Here is a 21,251-nt window from a genome sequence, read left to right as displayed (position 1 = left end):
AAGGCAGGATAAGGCAACGGCAAAGAGAGCCCTGGCTCCCTCCTTCGCCAGCCGTGACCTTGGGAAAAGCGCATGTGTCTGGGCTTCAATTCCATCCATACAACAAGGATAACGATGCCTACAGCACAGAACTGGCTCGGACGAGTTACCGCACTAGGAAAACAGTGCTCTGTGAGCACCAAAGCACCACATACAAGAGAAACGCTGCTCAACAGGCTGCTGCTGTCAGAGGGTCCGCTCACTCCTGCGCCCACACCTGTCCTGCTGTTGTCCACCTTGTCTTCTTCACTCCGGTTCATGATGGCTTCTGCCTTGTCCTCAGCATCCTACCAAGTCTTCCTACAACTCCAGGACACACCTCCTAGAATTCCAGGTACCGTGACAAACCATCCTTCCCCCTCCCCCCCGGGGCTCAAGGAATAGGCATACTGACAACTTTCTACAGAACAGACTTGAAATTAGTTTAAAAACTGATCAGGCGGCAGGTGGGGGAAGTGCGGGAGAGGGAGGGATGATTAGCAAGTGGGATTTTAGGGCAGTGAAACGATTCCGTATGACACTATAAAGGTGGATACATGTCATTATACCCTTGTCCAAAGCCACAGAATGTAAAGCAATGGTGGACCCTAATGTCAGCTGTGGGCTTAGGGTGATAATGCCATGTCAATGTAGGTTCCTCACTTGTCACAAATGTACCTTTGGTGGGGGATGTTGACAGCAGAGGAGGCTGTGCATGTGTAGATGTTAGAGCATGTGTGGATATAAGCAGAGAAAGGGGGACACAAACCAAGTGGCAGAAATTGTGCAAAAAGGAGGGCCACAGGCCGAATGCAAGAAACCATGCATTATGTAAGCACCAGGGGTCCCTGAGCAGAGAAAGAAAAGCAGGAACCTCTGGGCTGATAGGTGGCCACAACTTTGGGGGTGATAAGCGGCCCGGAGGCCAACAAAGAAAGGTGAGAAAAGGCAGGAACCTCCAGTGTCCAAATGTAACCTTCTGCTCATTATGCCCTCATTACAATAAAATTAGCCTTGCAGATTAGAAATACCCATCATGCATTGACGCCATGACACTTCTGATCCAGACTAAATAAGGACAAAAATCCCTCCTCCCTTTGGGAAGGTGGAGTTGGAATGAAAATCAGGGAATGCAACCCCAGACATTTCCCTCCCTAAAGAATATTCCGCCCATTCATTTTTACACCCTATGTAACCAACTTGTCAAAAACACTCTGGCAGCCACTCACCTGAGCCTGCCTGCTCTCCCCTTGAGAGTGTACCATCCTTCAATGAATCTCAATTTACTTTTTTTAACCACTGTGTCTTGTCTCTGAATTCTTTCTGGGATGGGACAAGAACCTGGAACACCGGTTACATCTACCGGCAACACAGGGACAGAAAGTGTTTGGGAAATCCCTCTACCTTCCAATCAAGTTTTCCGTGAACCTAAAACTGCTCTGAAAGTCTATTTAAAAAATTGATTACACACACACACACACACACACACACACAAACAAGTCAGCTACTGAGATGACATCTGACAAATGTGAAAATTTAAGAAATCTAGCTCTTTATTTGACATCAAAGCTCACATCAAGTGTTAATTTAAAAAATAATGGCACCTGCTTTGAATGGGGGTGAAGATCTACATAGAATTTACAATTTTAGGCTGACATGAAACTATATAATATCTCACAAAACAGAAATTCTCACAATAAACATTTCCAGTTTCTACTTTCATAGCTGCTAACTACTGTGTAAATGTGTCGTAAACAGAGAGCACGTTTTGTTGAAAGATTTCTCTAAGGACAAACACAGCAGACATGCTTTAAATAAATCAAAATGGCAACACACAGATCATTCCTGAAACAATCAAAGTACATTACTGTCCAGCTTCTTATAAAGAGAATTGTACTGACTTTAGAAAATCATAGGTTAGTTCTGCTTTATATTTTCTGGGTTAACATTCTTGTTAAATGTACTTTTTTTTTAAAGCTTCTTAACTACTTTTAATATAAATAGGCCAATATCATTCTTTTTGGTGATTATCTTTTTAGACCAACTTCCTACTCTTAGCACATGTGCTAAGCTTCTTGAAACACTTCTCTCCAGATAAAGCCCTGAATTTCAAATAATGCCATTTAATCCTACCCCCTCGTTCCTTGAAACTAAAGAAAGATGCCAACTAGGTTGTTTAATCACACATGTTCATATTAATAAGCATATTTAAATTTTTTCCAAACCAATACAACTATATTTGGATTCAATGCAAAAATGTTCCCATTTGATGCAAAATAATTTGGTAAAATCCAAAGAAAAAGGACAAAGGGAAGCTAGTTCTCCTTACTATGATTGAATCCACAATTAAACCTGACATGCTAGAAAAATGACAGGGCAGGGAACACACATAGTGGGGAAATATTTAAATGGAAACACGAGTGATGAAGCAGGACCAGGGCTAAAACTGCATGGACGCTGCCTCACTGAGAGGGACAACAGCTTCAAGGGCTGGGATGAAAAGCGAAGTTTCAGAAGATTTCAGTTCACCAACAGATCACAGCAATCATGTAAGCAAAACAACTAACTGTGCATGCCAGAAACTTGGGACTAATCCTACTTTCACTGTCCAAAATCAGCAGTGGAATAATTTTATTTGCTGCCTCATCATGGGTTTACTTTTTTTTTTGGCAGTAGGGGATGGGGGTGGGGGATGTTTTGTTCTGGCTTAATCATACCGCAAATATTGGAATAACCAATTGAGAACCCACAAGAGAGTATTTATAGGTTTTCATTTTGTCCTCAGCAAACTATCATTATCCTGGTGATCATGAAAATAATACATCACCAAAAAACCCAGTGCTAGAATCCAACGTCCAGCATCTTCGATCCCTTAGTAAGTTCACTGAGGGAGCAGGTGCTTGCTTTCATCTGAAGGTATGCACAAGATGCCGACTGCCAATGAAAGGCGGGGGAAAAGATTAATATAAATGTAAAATGAATAGCCAATTCCAGGATACGTCATAGCTAGATCACTATTTTTAATTGTATACTTATAGTATTTTATCTAATCCCCTTAGGCAGTGACAAAAGGAAGCAGGGGGAGAGTTTATTCCTTAAGAAGAGAATAATAAACTGCAAAGAGTAAAAAATCTCCTTGGAGTATACCCTCTTACTAAAAAGCTTCATGAACTTTCAACAAGACTCTAAAATAAATATGCTGTGTAAGTTGAGCATATTCAAGTGAAAGCCAGATTTCTGACATCTAATGAGAATCACCAGAAATATGAATTCTTTAAAAAAAGATTCATGATCAGGTGGGATGATTTAGACCCTACGGTATTTCAGAAGAGAGGCAGTTTCGAGTAGCTTCTGTTAACGGTGCCAGGCTGGAGGGGGTGAGTCGTGTTGCTTTCTGTTTCCTTCCCCACTTCTCTCCCCAGGGAGGAGACAGAGTGATCGCAGGTCTGGGAGGTGTCAAAACAAACTTGCTAGGCTGAGTGATGAGTGGAGCACGGGGTGTGAGGAGGAACTGAGCCTTCCTGGATCCTCCCAGAGCCCTTACTGCGAGGGCCAGGGATCTCACTCATCCTCTCTAAACAGCAGCATCGACACCCACCCTAACCCCTGGCACGTCCGAAGTGCCTCAGAAAGGTTCACAGAAATCAAGAGGAGCCCATTCAGGACCCAGCCCTCAGCCCACGCGGAGACTGATGCCCACAGACAACCGGGAACGCTGGCCACTACCACAGAAAGGCACAGCATCCCCCCTCCTGCCCCTCCCTGGATCTGGGCCTGCTTCTCTCCCCTGGATTGGATGGACCACAGCGTATTCAAAGCCAGCTTGGGAGACTAGGGGAGAGTCTGGCAGCGAAAGGGGACACAGCCATGAGATGGGGTGGGACTGTAACTCCCTCTTCCCTGAATCCAAGATACTTTATAGCCAAAGGTTTTGTGAAATGATGTTTATTGTTTTAAAAAGCTTGAGTCTGGAATTAGATACTGGTGATAGTTGCATAAGTGTGAATTGGTTTTAATCAGTGGATTGTAAACTTGAAAAAAGAAAAAGAAAGCAAGCTTGAGTTGTATGAGCCTCACCCACACTGGACCTGTACCAAGCGCTCGACTATTTCAACCCCTCAAACAACGGCACACTGTCACATGTTTTCAGGAGATTTCCCTAAGAGCAGCTGTTTGCAAAATATTGCACTTCATTTAAATCCAGGCGTTTTGATGTTTTCTGGAAGGAAATGTACACTAACATGCATCTTTGTGTCTTCACATAACAAAACAGTTGGTGGGAGAAGGGGCTGAACAACAGTTTTCATTAAAATCTTCCAGGTCTTCCTTTTTGTTGTACAAACAGAGAAACAGATGTAATGGAAAATATTCTCTGGGCTCAAGATAGTGAACAGCATCCCTCAAAGAGGCCAAAAATGACTTCTGAATGCTTTCACCTCAATGGAAGTGTGGTCACTCCACTACCTTGCAACTTATTTTCAGCAAGATCCTAAGAGACAGATGGGCAACCTTGGCTCAGACACTGGATCTAATTTACTCTATTCCTACTGGTCTTTCAGGATCCAAAGATGATCCGCTCAAGGTTCAACCAGGCAAACTGCGCCCACTGATCAAGCTAACGTCCTATTTTCTTCCCCCTTTGCAGTGTTCTGACCTCAGGGCACTTGAGCTTTATAAGCTATGATCCTGTTGTCCTTCTTGACAGCAAGAGGAGAACCCCCCACACCACGAACATCATTTGTTTTCACTGACTGAGTGAGCGCTGTCTTCCCTCCCAGACCTGTGAATAAGGTGAGTCACAGGAAGTGAGTCACGTCCTCAGAGGGGGTTTATCACAATAAAGATTTGCCGAAACACAGACCTCTTGAGTAGTGCTTACCGGACTCTAAATCAGTGTTACATCCACAGTACGAAGAGGGATTTGGATGCATTTCTATATGCCTTGAAGGTGAGGCATCTGATAGCCAGTTATGGGGAAATCAGGTAGGTGAGCAGCTCCCCGGGCAGAAGGCGGCAAAGGTCCATTCATAAATCCTTGCATCTTATCATTTAAAGAGCAACCGAACACTTAAGCTAGACTTCAGATGGACAAACAGGTGGGTTACAAGATTTCTATGTCACGGAGCATCACACACAGTTGACCGCTGTGGATACTGGGCACACATGGGGCCTACGGTCATCAGTGGACAGAGGGACGGATTACACAGGATTTACTGTACTTGCATTGGCTCCAAGTGTTCACACGGCCAACGCCTGAGCAGCATCCCTTCCCCAAGTCAGGCCACATTCTCGCTGCTTTCTCGGGGAAGATGCAACCACCAGCAACAGTGATGCTCAATTTTGAAAGAGGTTTACGAGAGAGTGAGATTTAAAATCCTTTTTCTTCTGGGTCATTAATTATGCCAAGTGCTCAATAACCAGAGGTTGACCATGCTGGGCTGGTCAGGTGGGCAGGGAATCTGGTCTCATTAAGGCAGTGAGCAACGTGGGGAGAGCCTGGAAAGAGATTCACGTTAACCAACAGGGACCGAGCTGGCAATGGCCACCCGGGTAAGAGAACTGTCACTATTTACAATGCACAGCCCTGGTCCTCGTCATCTTCCACCGGCACCACTGTTCGTTTTAAAATTTGGTAGTATGCACAGTTTCTTTAAAATAAAAACTTGAAAGAAGGTGAGGACAGAAACCAGCGGCCTCATCTTGGTATTATGATCCTTTCTATGGCGCACAGAATATGGTCCCAGTTTTTACAAAATATTGCAAGGAGAGTCACAGCAAAGAAGGTGCCAAGAATGTGGAAGCGGCTCTTCATCATGGGCGAGATGAACTTGGCGATGGTGGACACGCACACCAAGATGACGGTCATGAAGGCCAAGATCACGTTGATGCACTTCCCCAGGAGGACCTTGGCGTTCACCGTGTCGGTCTGCAGGGCCTGCTGCTCTTGCTGGTGGAGCTCCAGCTTAGAAATGCGAGTCTGGCAGGACTCCAAGGCTTCCTGTGGGTGAGAGGGAGAGCGAGGATCAAACGCTGCTGAGATCACGGGCACCGCGGGAGCCCCGGGCTCCTGACGCCTGCTGCCCAGGCAGCTCCAAACAGCCGAACTGACGATGATGACGGTGGTGATGACAGACAGAGAAGCACAACAAGAATCCCCAGGCTCACGTTATCCTGTTACTCATGGACAGAATGAGCATGGATATACAGCCATAAATGCCCTGAATGAGGAGTCATGGTTAAGTATTTTGACTCCACCTACACTTAACGTGCATAGAATATTGGCATCTGGTGGTACCATCAGAGACAAATCAGAGGAGGGGTGGGGCTTCATTTTGTGACAGTTGACTACCTCCAGCCATGGAGTAGGTGACATCTTCAATCGCTAGTTCTTACTCCCACTGCTCAGAGTCCATGTGCATCCGTTACAGACCAGTGGAGGGATGGGGACAGGTTGCCCTTGGGGCCACTCTGCTTATGCCTGCTCTTTGAACGCTGTGTTACCAGGACACTATGTGAGGCTATGTGTGCTCCCTAGATCTCGCTCTTTCCGGGGCTTTGATTACTAGACACAGGTGACTCCAAGCGTATCTCCAGCCCAGCTGTCTCTTTTGAGATTGACTCGTATCTATATGCATCCTTGACATCTCCATTTGAACTTCTTAAAAGCATTTCAAATGCAACATGTCTGGTTGTAGATTCATGCCTGCACCTTACCCACACCTGCCATCAACGCTGTTTCCCTTCCAGTTTCTTTTCTCAGAAAATGGCACCTGATTCACCAAGTTCCTCATATGTGAAGTGTGAGAGGCATTCCCTGACACTCTCTCATCTAATTCAACACCCGGCCCCATCAATGCAACATCAAGTATTTATCTTAACTGGTCCATTTCTCTCCCCTCCCACAGTCACCCCCCTCCCCAGCTAAGTCACCAGGACCTCTGCCTGTAATGACTTTACACTCATTTCTCCAACTAACATGCTCTTTGTCTTCACTTCATGAATCTACTCTCCATATAGCAGCCCAAGTGCTCTTCAAAAGATGAATATCTCATATCCCTCCTTTCTGTAAAATCTTTTAAATCTGTAACACGGCCCAGACCACACTACTCTCTCCTGTCTCACTTAATAGCAGCCCCCTGACTCCCCTCACTGTGCTCTGGCCACACTGGCTTTTCAAAGTTCTGAAAAGGAGCATGTTCAGGGCCTTTGCACAAGCAGTATGCTGTGCCTAAAAGGTCTGCCTCCCCACGCACCACCCCCTTCAGCTGTGGGTCTCCCGTTCATCTTTCAGGACCCACATTGATGATCACATCCTGAAAGGAGCCTTCCTGGCCCCACCAGGCTGTGTCAAGCTACCCCACGCCGTACTCCCTAACCAAGAGACCACACCGGCAGGAGGACGGTCACCAGGACCCAGGGCAGAGTCAAGGGCAGGCTGGAGCAGGTGCGTGCTGGCTGAGTGCTCTGGAGACTGGATGCCAATAATGGGACAGGAGGCTTGAGAGAGAACCACCTCACCCGTCTCGGGAGAAAAGGACCTAAGGAGAGCTGCTTTTAACTCACTAGCCTATTTTCTAACTCATTTACCGATACATGTGCGCTCAACTGAACTACAGTCATCTTTTCAGAAAACCAAGCACGGTGGATCCAACTTCGATTTGCTTTTCTCCGGCTGAACATACTCTCTGGGCCAAAGAACAGGGTTCTCTGTTACTATAGTGACTTCCATTACACGGGCTATCAACAAAAAAGTTAACACTTCTTCAGATCTTCACATTCTAAAAAGCACTGGCTTTCTACAAAGCAGGCAACTGCCCCCAAAACCATGCATTCTTTTCAAACTCTTGGGCCCAAGCTTCCCTCCATTTTAGACATGGCATGGAAAAGGCAACAGAACGGGACAGAAGATGAGTATTTTAGGCAAGCTTCATTCATCTGTGATTGGATAGATGGTAGTATATATGTATTAGATATATAAATAATTTATCCTAGGATTGCCTTAGAACTGCTGTCAATTTTTTTTACCAAAAGAAAAATCCAAGAAAATTAAGCAGTAAATTGTAAGGAATTTTTGTCACAACACCTACTAAGAGATACTCAGGCCCATAATCTTTAGCATTTCCTTGAGTCCAGTATTTAACTTACTGGGGATAAGGACAGAGGACAGGATTATCTTTAGATTCTTTTAATTGGGAATTTACAGTTAAAAAACTCTTTTGTTTATTAAAGCAACAAAACCCTTGCAGCCATATTGGCAAGGACTCTCCTCACCCTGATTAACCCCGCCTGTGAGAACAAAAGAAGCTCTGAGAAATACGACTACGCCCACATAATAAATATAAAGTTGTCCAGCGTTTATCTCTTGTCTGCTTATTATGTGTCAGGTAAAGATTTAAATACTTTCATATCTTATCCCATTTAATCCTCCTGACAGCCTTTGAGGTAGAGCTCATTAATATTTCCATTTTATAGATGAGGAAACTGAGGCACCAGGCAAAGATGTGCAGGGTCACAGTAAGAGGCATAACTATCTTCTAACTATCCTAACAGGAAAGGCCCTCGAGTCACTCACATGGATGTCCTCTTGGCACTTCTGAGCTAGAGATGAACCAGAAAATGTTGGAATGAATTCTTCGGAATTTTTAAGCTCCCTCTGTGAAGTAAGTCTCTCCCTGTATCTTACCCCTCCATCTCTAAAGTATGTTTCTTTAAAAAAAAAAAAAAGGAATAACAATATTAACACAAACAATCCCCTAAATAAGAAAACCACAATTTAGAAATGATTGAGTGGCATCCCAGACATGTTCTAAAACAGAAGCTCTAATAAAACTGACTGCACTCTTCACCTGGCGACACTTCATAGTTAAATCAGTTCACGTTTTTTTGAACCAGTTAGCAGTGAAGTTAAGTCTCTCAACCCCGAGCAGAGGCAGAAATCCCCCGAGTGTCCTCCATACCACCATCCTCAGAGGCAAACATGTCTGATGCTTTGGCTCCCAGAATTGTCCAAGTAGACGTCTGCGATCAGCACAGCTCAGCCCGCGACACAGACGGGAATGAAACGCAGGCAGCTGAAACTGCAGCTCACACGCTGTGGGAGAAACCTCCCCACTGTAAAGTGGGGCTGGGGAAAATAACTACTGTCTACAAGGAAAATTTGTAAAACTGAAGCTGAGCAACACTTCAAGAGTACTCTTTTTTTGTTTTTTGTTTTTTTTAAAAAGGCGGTCAATGGGAATGTAAATTAGTGCAGCCACTATGGAAAACAGTATGCGGGTCCTCAAAAAAGTAAGAACAGAGCTACCATATGATCCAGCAAGTTCACTTTTGGGTATATACCTGAGGAAAATGAAATCAGTATCTAGAAGATACCCGCACCCTCCCCCCTGTTCATTACAACTTTACTGACAACAGCCAAGACACAGAAACAACCTAAGTGTCCACTGATGGATGAATAAAGAAAATGTGGTACACGCGCACACACACACACAAATATTATGCAGCCGTGAGAAAGAAGGAAATCCTGCCATTTGCAACAACACAGATGGACCTAGAGGGTATTATGCAAAGTGAAATTAGTCAGACAGAGAAAAATAAATACCATATGATCTCACTTATAATGTGGCATCTCAACAGGGAGGTGACATGGGTAAGGGGGGTCAAAAGGCACAAACTTCAAGTTATAAGACAAATAAGCCCTGGGGATGTAAAGTACAGCTTGGTGACTATGATTAACAACACTGTATTGTGTATTTGAAAGCTGTGAAGAGAGTAGACCTTAGAAGTTCTCATCATAAGAAAACAAATTTATAACCATACGAAGTGATGGATGTTACCTAAACTTACTGTGATAATCATTTTGCCATATATTCAAATCATTTGTGTTGTATACCTTAAACTAATACAAAGTTGTATGTCAGTTATATCTGAATAAAAACTGGGGGACAAAGAGATCCTCTGGTACCAAAAAAAAAAAAAAGGCACCCAAGAAGCCTAGGGTTGCTTCACGTGGCACCAGTGTTAGTGCCACGTTAGTACCGGAACATGCCTTGTTTATACTGATTCACTTACCCCTTCCCTTTATCCATCGGGACCCCACCCACCCCTTCATGTTCCACTTTCTCCAGGACATTCATTCACGTTCACTGTTCAAGGACTATTTGCAAGGCTTTGTTCAAGACACTTAACCTCTCTGTGCCTCGATCTCCACATCTGAGAAATGGGGAGAATGATAAGAACTACCTCAAAGGGTTGTTGTGAGGAGTAAATGGGAAAGAAAGACATGCAAAGTGCTTTGATAGGGATTGACACACAGTGTGCACTCAAGTGCTTGAAATTCTTATAAATATGAAAGCTATTATTTTTCACATGAGCAAATAAACTTAAGGACCACACAGCTGGTAAATGGTAGACGTGGGACTGAAATCCAGTGTCTAACTACAAAGTAATGACCTGCCCCACTAGTCCATAGCTTGCTAGGCACTACCCGTCTCAATGTCTGTGGCTTTCAGAGCCTGTGCCATGGAATTTGGCCCCTGTTCACTGTGTCTCAAGCCGTTTGGCAGCTGAGTTACTTCTGATCCACTACCTAGGCAGTAAGCTTATTGAAGGCAAGGTTTGTCTCACAAATTTTAAAATTTGTGAAAACTGCGGTGGTGATTGTGGTGGTGGTAGGGAGAGGAGGGTACAGGTGAGGTGATTGGAGTAAATAAACTTTTTTAAACTAATTTAGGCAGAAAGTAAACAGAATATAGCTTAATGTCTATAACATGAGCTAATGGGGTTAATAAGGTGGAGAATAAATGTCTGCTCCATGTGCCAGAAACTCTTTTGGGCTTAGAGGTAATGCACTTAGTTTGTGAAATGAATTAAAGGCTGATGATGGAAGGCGAGGTACCTGGATGTCCCGCGACCGCTCATGGGCCTGGTAGGCCACCTTCTCCTCGATGCTGGCCAGCTCTTGCTTCAGGTTGGCGGTCTCATGCTGATGCAGGTCAGTGAGGTCATGGAGCTGGTCTTCCAGTCGCTCATACCTTTGCAAAGAGAGGAGCAGATGTTGAGTGTGACACTTCAAAGGGGTTCCGACAGCACATTCAGAATGACGTCCTTCGGGTCTCGCCACCGCCAGTGCCCCTTGGCCTATTTTCATCCCCAGCAAGTGCTGGGGGATGTGCTTCAGAAGGAATCAGTCTAGCTGTGGGGAACACACTTTGGACAATGCTGAATTCTAGCTCCAGAGAAGACTGGTCTCTGCAGTCCTAACTCTGTCCTCACTGCTGAGGTTTCATGCAAACCAATCCTGGTTTTTCTCCCCACATCAGACTAGCACTGAGGCAGGCAGTGAGGAAGACAGGACAGACCTCGTTGGCCAGTCTGGAGACAGGGCTGTCCGGGGTCCTGCTCAAGGTGAGGACCCGCTGGCATCCTGGTGCTTTTCCCTCTTCTGCCCCCACAGCGCCCAGCGTCAAAGCCACAGTTTGCCTGCGCCATGGAGGCTATGAGGAAAGAACCAATTTCTACGCCGGAAACCATTCCACTTACTTCCCACTGCATACACAGGGATTCTGAAGATAACTTGAAACTTAAATGCCAATTAAAAAAAAAATCACGCTCATTACAAATTAAAGATAGCTTATCAGGTGGCATTTTCAAAAGCCCAAATCTAAAGTCACAGAAGCACAAAGATTCCCAATCCCATTCCCCAGTCCCCTCAGAGAAGAGAAATTTTGTCTTATATTTGAAACCTTACAATGTTTATTTTGAAATAGGAAGCACTACTAGGAGAAGATGTGTTAGCCCAGAATGACTTCAATCAATGTCAATTTTAGATGCTTATATAAGTCACTTGACAGAATCATTAAAAAAAAAAAAAACCTTAGGACAGATTTAATGATTATTCGCAGGTAGGACTTCACAAGTGCCCAATGTTGACGTTGTAAACTAACCTGTTAAAGTAAGCAATATAGTGAGCGACTAAATCAGTGAGATCACAAACATAGCTGTTCAACAAAGGAGAACCAAAACTGTCCTAAATTTACGTAAATGGTTAATTGTCACTTGAAATAAAATTTGGATCCAAAGGGTGCTGTATCCAAAATTATCTGAATGGAATTAAAGTCCATATTATCTCAGAAAACTGTGACTCAAAAACAGTTCTTATGTGACAAAGAATATAAAGTCAAAGATGTATGAGGAAAGTTTTAAAAAAAAATCGTTTCATAAAATATGAGAGCCAAAAAAAGCCACTTCTCTAAATTAACACATATATAAAATCACATATCAGACAGAAAACAATGTGTCAGCTAAATTTAAAATTTAAATCTTACAAAATGTACTAGGCATTCCTTTTTTAATCTATATTTTTATAAGTTAACATATTCATTTGACAAAAAAAAACTTGGGATATTTTTATTGGAGAGCAGTGAAACATCACCTCATATTTGGCATATACCCTTTTTAAGTTATAAGCACATAAAAGCAGCCTACAAAATACCTGACTTTAAAAATTAACTAATCTAATCCACAAGATTTGAATTATACTCTAATCTTAAGATTCTTTTCGAAAGCTCTTTAGGATGAAAAGCTGAATAAGCAGAATACAGTATCATGAAAAAATACATTATATTATATAGAGACCTCATGACTGATGTACCAAATAAAAGTTACCTCACTTGTGAACCTGAAACTGGTCTAAAAGAATGAAGTCTCTCAAACAAACAAAGTAACCTTGCTGGACAACACATTAGTTTTTGACCTGACAGTTATTAGGGAGGGAAATCAAATACAGATTATGAGTTGGTGTCCTGAGACTTCCTATCAGAAGTTTCCTGAATCAGGAGCTTAATATGTATGAGTCATCGACTACAGAGTAGTATTTTAACAGACATATGTGTGAAATGTATGTCTCTAAGCTGTCAAGGTTTAAGTCACAAATTACAAAACTTGGAATCATGAAGTGCGGAACTGCTGGTTCCTAAATGCCTTTGGACCCGTATCCATGTTTACAGAGAATACAGCCGTGAGCGCATCGCTCTCAAGCCCTGTGTCTGCAGCCGGTAGACCTGGGCGCACCTAGAGAGGCGTGAGGGAAGAGTCGGAGATACCTGTATCTCTCCTCCTGCAGGGTCTGAGAGATGAAGCCGTACTCCCTCTTGAACTGCACCTTCAGCGCCTCGATGTCCTCGGCCAGCTGGGCCTGGGTCTCCTTGATGTCCCGCAGCTCCTCCAGGATGGCGCTGAGCTTCCCCTGGCTGCCCAGCGCGCCCGCACCGCCCGCCCCGAACGACTGGTTCCCGTTGCTGTCGGCGGAGCCTGACGTGCCACTCGAGCACTCGTCGTCGCTGCCGTACTTGGGCTTGTTCACGATGGTGGCGCTGCCCCCGTAGGCCCTGGCACCCGCCTCTGGCCTAAACTCCTCCAAGGAATTTTTCAAGTGAGCGATGTTGTCGGCGCTGCCAAACTTGTTCCGGATCAGGTTGGCAAACTCTCTGGACTTGTTGAAGACGAACACGGGCGGAGTGAGGGACACCCCCGGCATGCCCGACTTACCACCCTCCAGGCCATGGGGAGCGGTGCGGGCCTTGGCCTGGGCATCTTTCAGGGAGTGCTGGATGTCCTTCAGGTTGTCCTTGGCGACGTCCTTTGAGCTCCTGGGGGCTCCATTCTGCTCGAGCTCCCTGAGCTTTCTGTGATACTGATCTAACTTCTTCTGCAGCTGGGCGATGGAGTGAGCTGACTTCTGATTTTTCTTCTCAAAGACTTGTTTGATGCGGCCAGCCTGCTGCTTGTCCGCACTGCTGACCAGTTTCAGGTACTCTGCCACGTTCCCATCACGGGACGTCTGCTCGATTTTTATCTGCTCTGTTACCTTCAGAATTTTCTGTTTCAGGCTGTCCGCACTGAGCTTGACCTTGTGGAAGTCCAGGATGCCATCAGGTACATCGAAGTTGAGGTTGGTGTCTGACCCTCCTCGGCGTATGTTCAGGGGCAGGCTTAGGGTATTCATGTCATTACGTTCTACCTGAAAGAGACAGGGAAGGAGCACTTTGAGACTGGAAGTCGGAGCCAGCTGCTCAGATAGAATCTGTGCATACATCACAGGCATCTTTTATGTCCCAGATTTTCAAATTTCAAGTATTCACAAGATAAAAACTCTCTACTAGCCTCTCAAGTTGAATACAGGACAATCCTACTTCTTTCCTGTACCATGTATACGAACGATGAGATTCAACTTTCCCAGGGTCTCTGATTTTCTGTCTGATTAGGTGGTAACTGCTGGTTGCCAGGAAAGAAAATGCATAATGGGATGAGGTTATCAGTCAGTTGTGGTTTCCCCCAGTGTCAGATTATGGGACACCTGCCATATCCCACAGAAGACTTCACCACTGTGGGACATGCACCCAATTCAGAACTCCATCATTTAACAGAAGGAGAATGAAAGGGAGGGAGGGAGGGGAGGAGGGAGGAAGAGAGAGAGAAACAGAAAGGAAGGAAGGAAAGAAAGAGAAAAAGAAAGAGAAAGAAAGAACAGTTTCAGTAGGTACATTTGTCAAGATAAGAAATTGTTTTCTTAATGAAATCATTAAACATGTGATGAAATAACATGGTATGAGATTAATTTTAATAATTAACACAACAGCAGTATTTAGATATGGAAGCAAATAACCCAAACCACAACCAAAGTGATTAAAAACAACAACTGTGATAATACTTCAGACCATATGAAATAGCATTCTCGCTCACAGGCCACCTGGGGAAAAACAGCAAAGCACCACTGAGCATCCTGGCAAGGGGGGTAGCTAGACCATGCTCTAAGGGGAAAGGCAAACACGGTCTGTGTGCCAGGCACTGGATGCCCACAGGCCTTGCCTTGTTTGAGCCTCAGCACCACACCAGGCAAAGAATGTGTTACATCCACATAACACACAAAAACTTAAGAGTTAGGATTTGAATCCAAGTCACCCTAACTCTGGTCCTCCTCCCATGTCACGGCACGCTACGACTGCTCTTGTCCCCAGAAGACTAAGAACAGGTCTTTATAGAGTCTGACCACAATCTCTAAACAAAGATTTATAAGATCTAAACTGAAGCAACATGTTTGTCAAGTTATCAACCCTTTGATTAGAATAGTGCCTTGATAAGAGTCTCCACAGAAACTGAACGGGAGACAATGTTCAGCTCCAGTTAGCTTTTTTCCAGGAGACAACAGGCTAACATAGCAAAAAATTACTAAGATAATAACTTAACAGGCCTCATACTGCCCACATGACCCAGGCTGCAATGTGGACTGTCTCCAACAATGGGCATTACGAACACTTTGCCATATGCGAAAGCCCACCCAGTGCTTCTTCCCAAAGGAGGGAGCCTAGTGACACAGGGGAGCACAATCCCAGGTCGGTGGGGCAGCCTCCTTCACAACTTACATTCCGCTAACATTATTTCCCGGCCCCTCTCCTCCCACACGCAGCTCTGCCGTGAGGAAGGGACCTCTGGTTGCTTTATCTGGCAGAAGAGCATCACATAGGAAAAGCTGGAAGGAAACAAACGCTTAATCACTCAGACTAGAAAAAAGAATAAAGGAATTGTGACTTCACCTGCTCAAGAGGGAAGGATGGGTGTAGGGACTAAAGAAAGTACATAATAATAATCATCGTCAGGTCCTAGAGAGACGACCACAGGAAGTTCAAGGAAGCCACACATCTAAGGCCCACTAGTGGATCTAAACAAGGCCTAAAGTACAGTATCAAAAAAAATGTACTAAATCAAGGACAGGTTTCTCTGGGACAGACAGGGTCATAAATGATAATGGTATAGTCAAGAGGCTGGGAATTTGATTTCATTGGAGAGATCCAATCTGATCACACGACTCTACTTCTCAGAAAAGAAGAGAAGTAGTTTGGCTCCCTAATGCCTCCTAAATTTTAGAATACAACCTGGCCACTGCTGTGACCCCGGCTTAACCTCTGAGGCCTCACCTTGCACCTGATGGATGCCAATAATCTCTAGCAAACCATACAACCCAGAGTTCCCAGAACGTGTGCGAATTTTCTATGGATTGCCTTGGACATATGATACTCACGATGCCTGCCATCCACCCACTTCTTATCAAAATCCAACATACTCTTCACGATCCATTCCAAAGGCCACTTTTCCCACAAAGCTCTTCCTAGTCCTGCCCGAAAGCTGCCTTTCCTTTCTGAGCCCCTCAGTGACACTCCACTCCTACTTGGCCACTCCTTTAGGGGAGAGGGGGTGTCACACCTGTGCCCAGCTGTAGAGCTGGCACTGCCCCATATTCACAGGAGGCTGTCTGTTAAATGTCTGCTGAACTAAAGTGATGACATATTTTTATTTCAGGAGAATCAACACTGAAATCATTTAAAATACCTTTGAATGGAATACAAAAATGACTTTAGTAGTTCCGCCCAGACAGACCTGGCAATTGCAGGTCAAGATATTTTCTTAATACCTAGGTAATCAGTTCTACATCATTTGAAACTGATTTAACTAAATAGAGATTTTTCTGAGTACCAATGTGCAACATGATACGCAAATAAAAGTAAAAAATAAGAACTTTTAATCTTTAATTGAACTACAATTTACATGCAGAAAACAGCACATCGAACAAGAATAAAACTCAAATTTTCACAAACTGGGGAACCAGTGTAACTAGGACCCAGTTAAAAAACCAGAACAGAAGTTGGCTTTGTGCCCCCTTCAGTCACAATCACATCACCCCCACCTCCAGAGGTAACCAGGAACCTGACTTCTAACAGCATACGTTAGTTCTGACTAATATATCATGTACTCTTCTTGTCTTTTTTCACTCTACATTATTTGTGAGAGTCAATAAGAAGGGATCAGATAAGATCACATTAAGTTACTTAAAAAAAAAAAACTCTCCTCGACATTCTCTATTAAGAAGTCCACCACACATTTTAAGATACAGAGGTTTTTACACCTTGCCTTACCGAACACAGCAAGAAGTCATCACCTGTTCCTCTCCCTTTGTCAGCCCTGCCGCAGCTGGCCACCCTACGCGGGCGTCTCAGGGCAACGGCCAGGTTCTCTTACAGACTGCGGGGCCAGCACAGCCCTACACACAGGAATGTTTACGCACAGACGTCTGGCTGACTCCTGGCTCACTTTAAAGTTACAACAATGCTTGGCATGTCCTCGAGCGTCCAGGTGGAGGAAAGCAACAGCGTTTATAGCGCAAATCAATCAATCTTACAGCTCGTTGGCAAATTTCAGTTAAAAACGTCTGATGAGGGTGGAAAGCTGGCAATGCTTCAGGGCTGTACGCTTCAGCCCTTTACAGCCCTAGCTCTTGCAGGGTAATGAAGAGCCAGCTCACACATACCGTGCACGCATACAGCTGGACCCCCGTACATTCCCTGCACACACTGAGACTTCAGGTACACGCTGGGAAGAAAGCTGTCAGAGCCCTCCATCCTCCATTTCATCTGGATGCAGCACTGAGGGCAACTGTTCAATGCAGCTGTTTCAGGGCTGGGGCACGGGGAACAGGACAAAGGTCCAGAGATCACCCAGGGTTAACGAGCACGCGAACCGTGTGGATCAGGGACAGGTGTTCTGGTTTCGGTATGTGTTCTCGGGCAAATCTAATCATATCTGTGGTCTTCAATTTCCTAATCTATAGAACGAGGAGATAGAACCAGACAGCTTGGAGCTAACGCTGCAAAATTCTATGAAAGGTAATCCAAGCTATCTTCGCTGTGAAATAGTATCACGGGATGGTCAAAACCCTAGACTCTGGGGGCAGACTGCTTTGGTTTCCATCTAAGCATCACTCTTACAGGCTGAGTGACCTTGGCAAAATGACTTAGCCTCTCTGTGCTTGTTTTCTCTTCATTAAAAGAGATAATGATTCTTCGAAGAGTTGTGAGGAATAAATGAGATAATGTGCATAAAGTACTTAAAGATTTCCTGGCACAGAAAATAGTTTAAATAAAGGTTTGCTATTGTTTATCATCCCAATTTCATTTTAAAATGTACCTGTTTATAAAAACTAACAGAAAAAGAAGCTCTAAAGTGTTAATGATGGTTATTTTTCCACTCTGGGATTATAAGGAGTCATTCTTTTTATTATGTTGTATTTTCCAATTTTTTAAAAAATAAGTAAACTGAATTACCATTTTGGCAGAAAAGATGCTTTTTTTTTTTTTTTTAAAAAAGACTGCTCACCTCCTTCAGTTCTTTCGAAATTATTTGTCTATTATTATCTTACATGACAAGCAGACCACCAGCATCCTAGTGAAAAGCCATTTCTAATAATGTTTTCCTTCCGGCAGCAGCAAAGCTGTCCCCTCAATGTTCTGGAACAAAGGCTAAGGAAACACTTTAAGCCCTGGACAGACGTCAAACACTGACGCTGAGTCATCTCTGCTACAATCCAAGCCTCCAGCTCAACGCCCCCAGGAGCTCACCTTACTCACTGGGATGCCAGACACAACTTGGTCGTTACCAGTGCTGCTCAAACCAACCATGCAGCCTTTGAAAGAGGGCTGTCCCCTATGACATTTCAAGTTTACCCCCTAAAGCTCCAGAGAGACATGAACAAAAAGGGAAGCACAGCCAATGCAGAGGCACACCACCCAAACCAGAACTGGAAAGGGGAAGCAGGCACCTGTGACGCCTGCAGGGCGTGGGCTGAGGCAGGAGAGCCCTGAGGCTCTGGGGGTCACAGAGTGGCCACAGGGTGAAGGGACAGAGAGATCAGAATGAGGGGGAGAGGAGACAGATAACAACCACCTGCTTAGTCTCCAGGCCAGATATGGTGACCCTTTGCTTAAAGAAAAGCTGCCTGAGCTCAATCACATAGGGAAAGGGTCAGGTCCGTCATACTGGCGGTCACTGCCCAGGCAACAGGTATTTCAGGGCGCACATGAGGGTGGTTTTACAGGCAGGCCCACAAAGGAGCTGTGGGTTCAGGATCCAAATGCTTTTGCAGGTCTCTGTGGCCTTGGTGTCCAATACGACACAGCTGACATTCTGTACACTCACTCATTTTAGCTGAAATCTAACTTCAAAGTGTAGTATCAAGGCTGTTCGTAGGGTGTGCAGGTCAGAATGCACTTGGCTTTGCCTTGGTAACAACCCATGTCAAAATCCCAGGGCCTTAAAATAGGGGAAAGGTTAATCTCTTGCTCAGGCTAACAAGTCTGCCTCAAGTCAGCTGAGACATCCAGGTTGTGACAGAGCCTCTACCATCAGGAATGTCGCTGGTGGTCATGGCGGGGCAGGGAACTCAGTGACTTGTCCGCTGGGTCCTAAAGATGTCCCCAGAAGAGACATCTGGATTTCCTGCGCTCATTGCATTGGCTCTACCTAACTTTAATCCCACCACATGCCCTGGAGGAAAAATATCATGTCAGGGACAGGGGCCATATCCTATTGGTTAAAAACACTGAAATAGATTCTACTATTATTACCATTTTACAAATGAAAACAGTAGGCACAGAGAAGTCAAGTGAACTGCTTCATGAACAGCAGAGCTAGGACTGAAATCCAGGCCATCCGTCTCCAGAGCCTGCTTCCCTGACAACGGCCGAGGACTTCTATTATGAAGCAGGCATTATTTTAAATATTTTTATGTACTCATACATTTAGCACAACAGCCCTATTTTATGGGACAAACAAAGCTTAAAAAGAATATATATGTTTCTTGAAATCCACAGAAAATAAACATCTTAGCTGGGGCTCAACTCAATCATATGAAGTATGCAAGATTCCACAAGATATGTACGAGCCACCAACCCCTGGAGAACCCATTCCACAGTGTGCCTCATATGGTCATCCAGCCTTGGGTGGGACACTCTGGGTTTGGCTGAGACCACCCTTATAGAAAATTCTCCCTCGGGTGGAACTTGAACTCAACACCCATAGGACTTCCTACTGTGGCCACACCCATCTCAGCCTGGAAAGTCCATTCTTCAACCATGCTCTAAAAGAGAAACAGTGACTTCAGCAAGATAATTTTATGAGGATAAAAAAGCCATTGCTTTTTATCAGAATCATGCCCAAGCATTTACAACCACAAAGAGAAGGAGAAGGAGAGAAACAGAAGGTAAAAATCAGGAAAGTAAGCCAGGTAAGGGACCTACAGAGAGGATGCTAGGGCCTCACCAGAGAGGGGCTGATGTCTGGACGCTTGTGCAAACAGGCACTCAGCGGATAAGCTATGGATCTGCCTGGAGAGAAGGGAAGACGGCCTTCCCCAGGCTGGGTGACAGAGTGGAGAACACACAGCCCTGCTCAGCATGCCTTGAAGGGGGGACCTTATGATGTTCCATCAGAAGAACATGAGGTTTAGATGACTCTCCTATTGGTAATACATATACTACAACCAAGCCATCTTCTCTCCTTGCTCACTTGATAAGCATTTGCAAAATGTCTAGCTACTCAGTGAATATGGAACCTAAGGAAGTTAACCAAATTACTGGACCAGAACATCAAACACTTGTTTTTCTTGCTAACTGAGCCAATCCGTCCTGCAAAAATAAATCTGAAGGTTCAGTAAGCACTTTATCAAGATGTAATTATTATCTATATTCATGGGGTTACCTATACAGAATATTCAAGACCTATATTCGAGAAGAAAGCCACTATCCCCCACTACACCCTAGACGTGAAAAACCTTGAAGATCTTCATGTGGCATCCAAAAGGATGTGTTCTGAGTAAAGTGTCTTAGTATAATGTTTGTTCTAATTTGTTTATACAAAGAACACTTCCTTTCGTAGTTCAAGTCTGACAATGGCACATTCTGAACTTCAAATAAGTTCATGGTGTACAGAACGGGAATTGAGTCACTAGTTGTACCAGAAAGGTTTTATTTCTCCCCACCTCTTCCTCTCAGTATCACTGACAGAAGAAAACCTGTAGCATCAAAAGTTCTATTTCTTGACTGCAGGTAAAGCAAATCTGGAATCAAGGATCATGTGGAACAGGGGCTGGAATACACGTACTTGTGATGGCCCAACCCTTTATCCACAGACACTGCTGAGTAACAGTGTGACGGAGACCAGGCAAAGCGTTCAAGGTTCCCAAAAACAAATCCTTCAAATATCTTCAAGCACTTACAAACACTTGATACTGTAATTAGAAATAATTATCTTCTCACTAAGCCTCTACAAGGCAACAATGGTAGGTAACCTACTTTGAGTTACATACACCACAAAAATACATATTGCTTCAAAAGAGCTTCCAATTA

General features: G+C 44.3%; 1 protein-coding gene across 8 annotated transcripts in view; it reads right to left on the bottom strand.

The window, feature by feature from the left end:
• TMCC3 (transmembrane and coiled-coil domain family 3) overlaps positions 1–21,251 on the bottom strand; it is a 272,235-nt gene that overhangs the window by 37,934 nt on the left and 213,050 nt on the right. For 6 of the 8 annotated variants that reach the window (XM_031683257.2, XM_072973212.1, XM_031683259.2 and 3 more), the window contains exons 2-4: positions 13,122–14,038; positions 10,916–11,051; positions 1,550–6,016 (exon numbers count right to left, since the gene is read on the bottom strand). In XM_031683257.2, the coding sequence (XP_031539117.1) occupies positions 5,714–6,016; positions 10,916–11,051; positions 13,122–14,038 (1,356 nt within the window). In that variant the 3' untranslated portion in view covers positions 1,550–5,713. Of the gene's footprint in view, positions 1–1,549; positions 6,017–10,915; positions 11,052–13,121; positions 14,039–16,988; positions 17,073–21,251 lie in introns of those variants that run through there. The other 2 variants (XM_072973213.1, XR_012078510.1) reach the window with 2 other exon arrangements.

The sequence above is a fragment of the Vicugna pacos genome, chromosome 12 (genome assembly GCF_048564905.1).
Source record: "Vicugna pacos chromosome 12, VicPac4, whole genome shotgun sequence".
Lineage (NCBI taxonomy): Eukaryota > Metazoa > Chordata > Mammalia > Artiodactyla > Camelidae > Vicugna > Vicugna pacos.
Note: the sequence above shows the minus strand (reverse complement) of the source record. Positions and strands in the feature narration are given on the sequence as shown.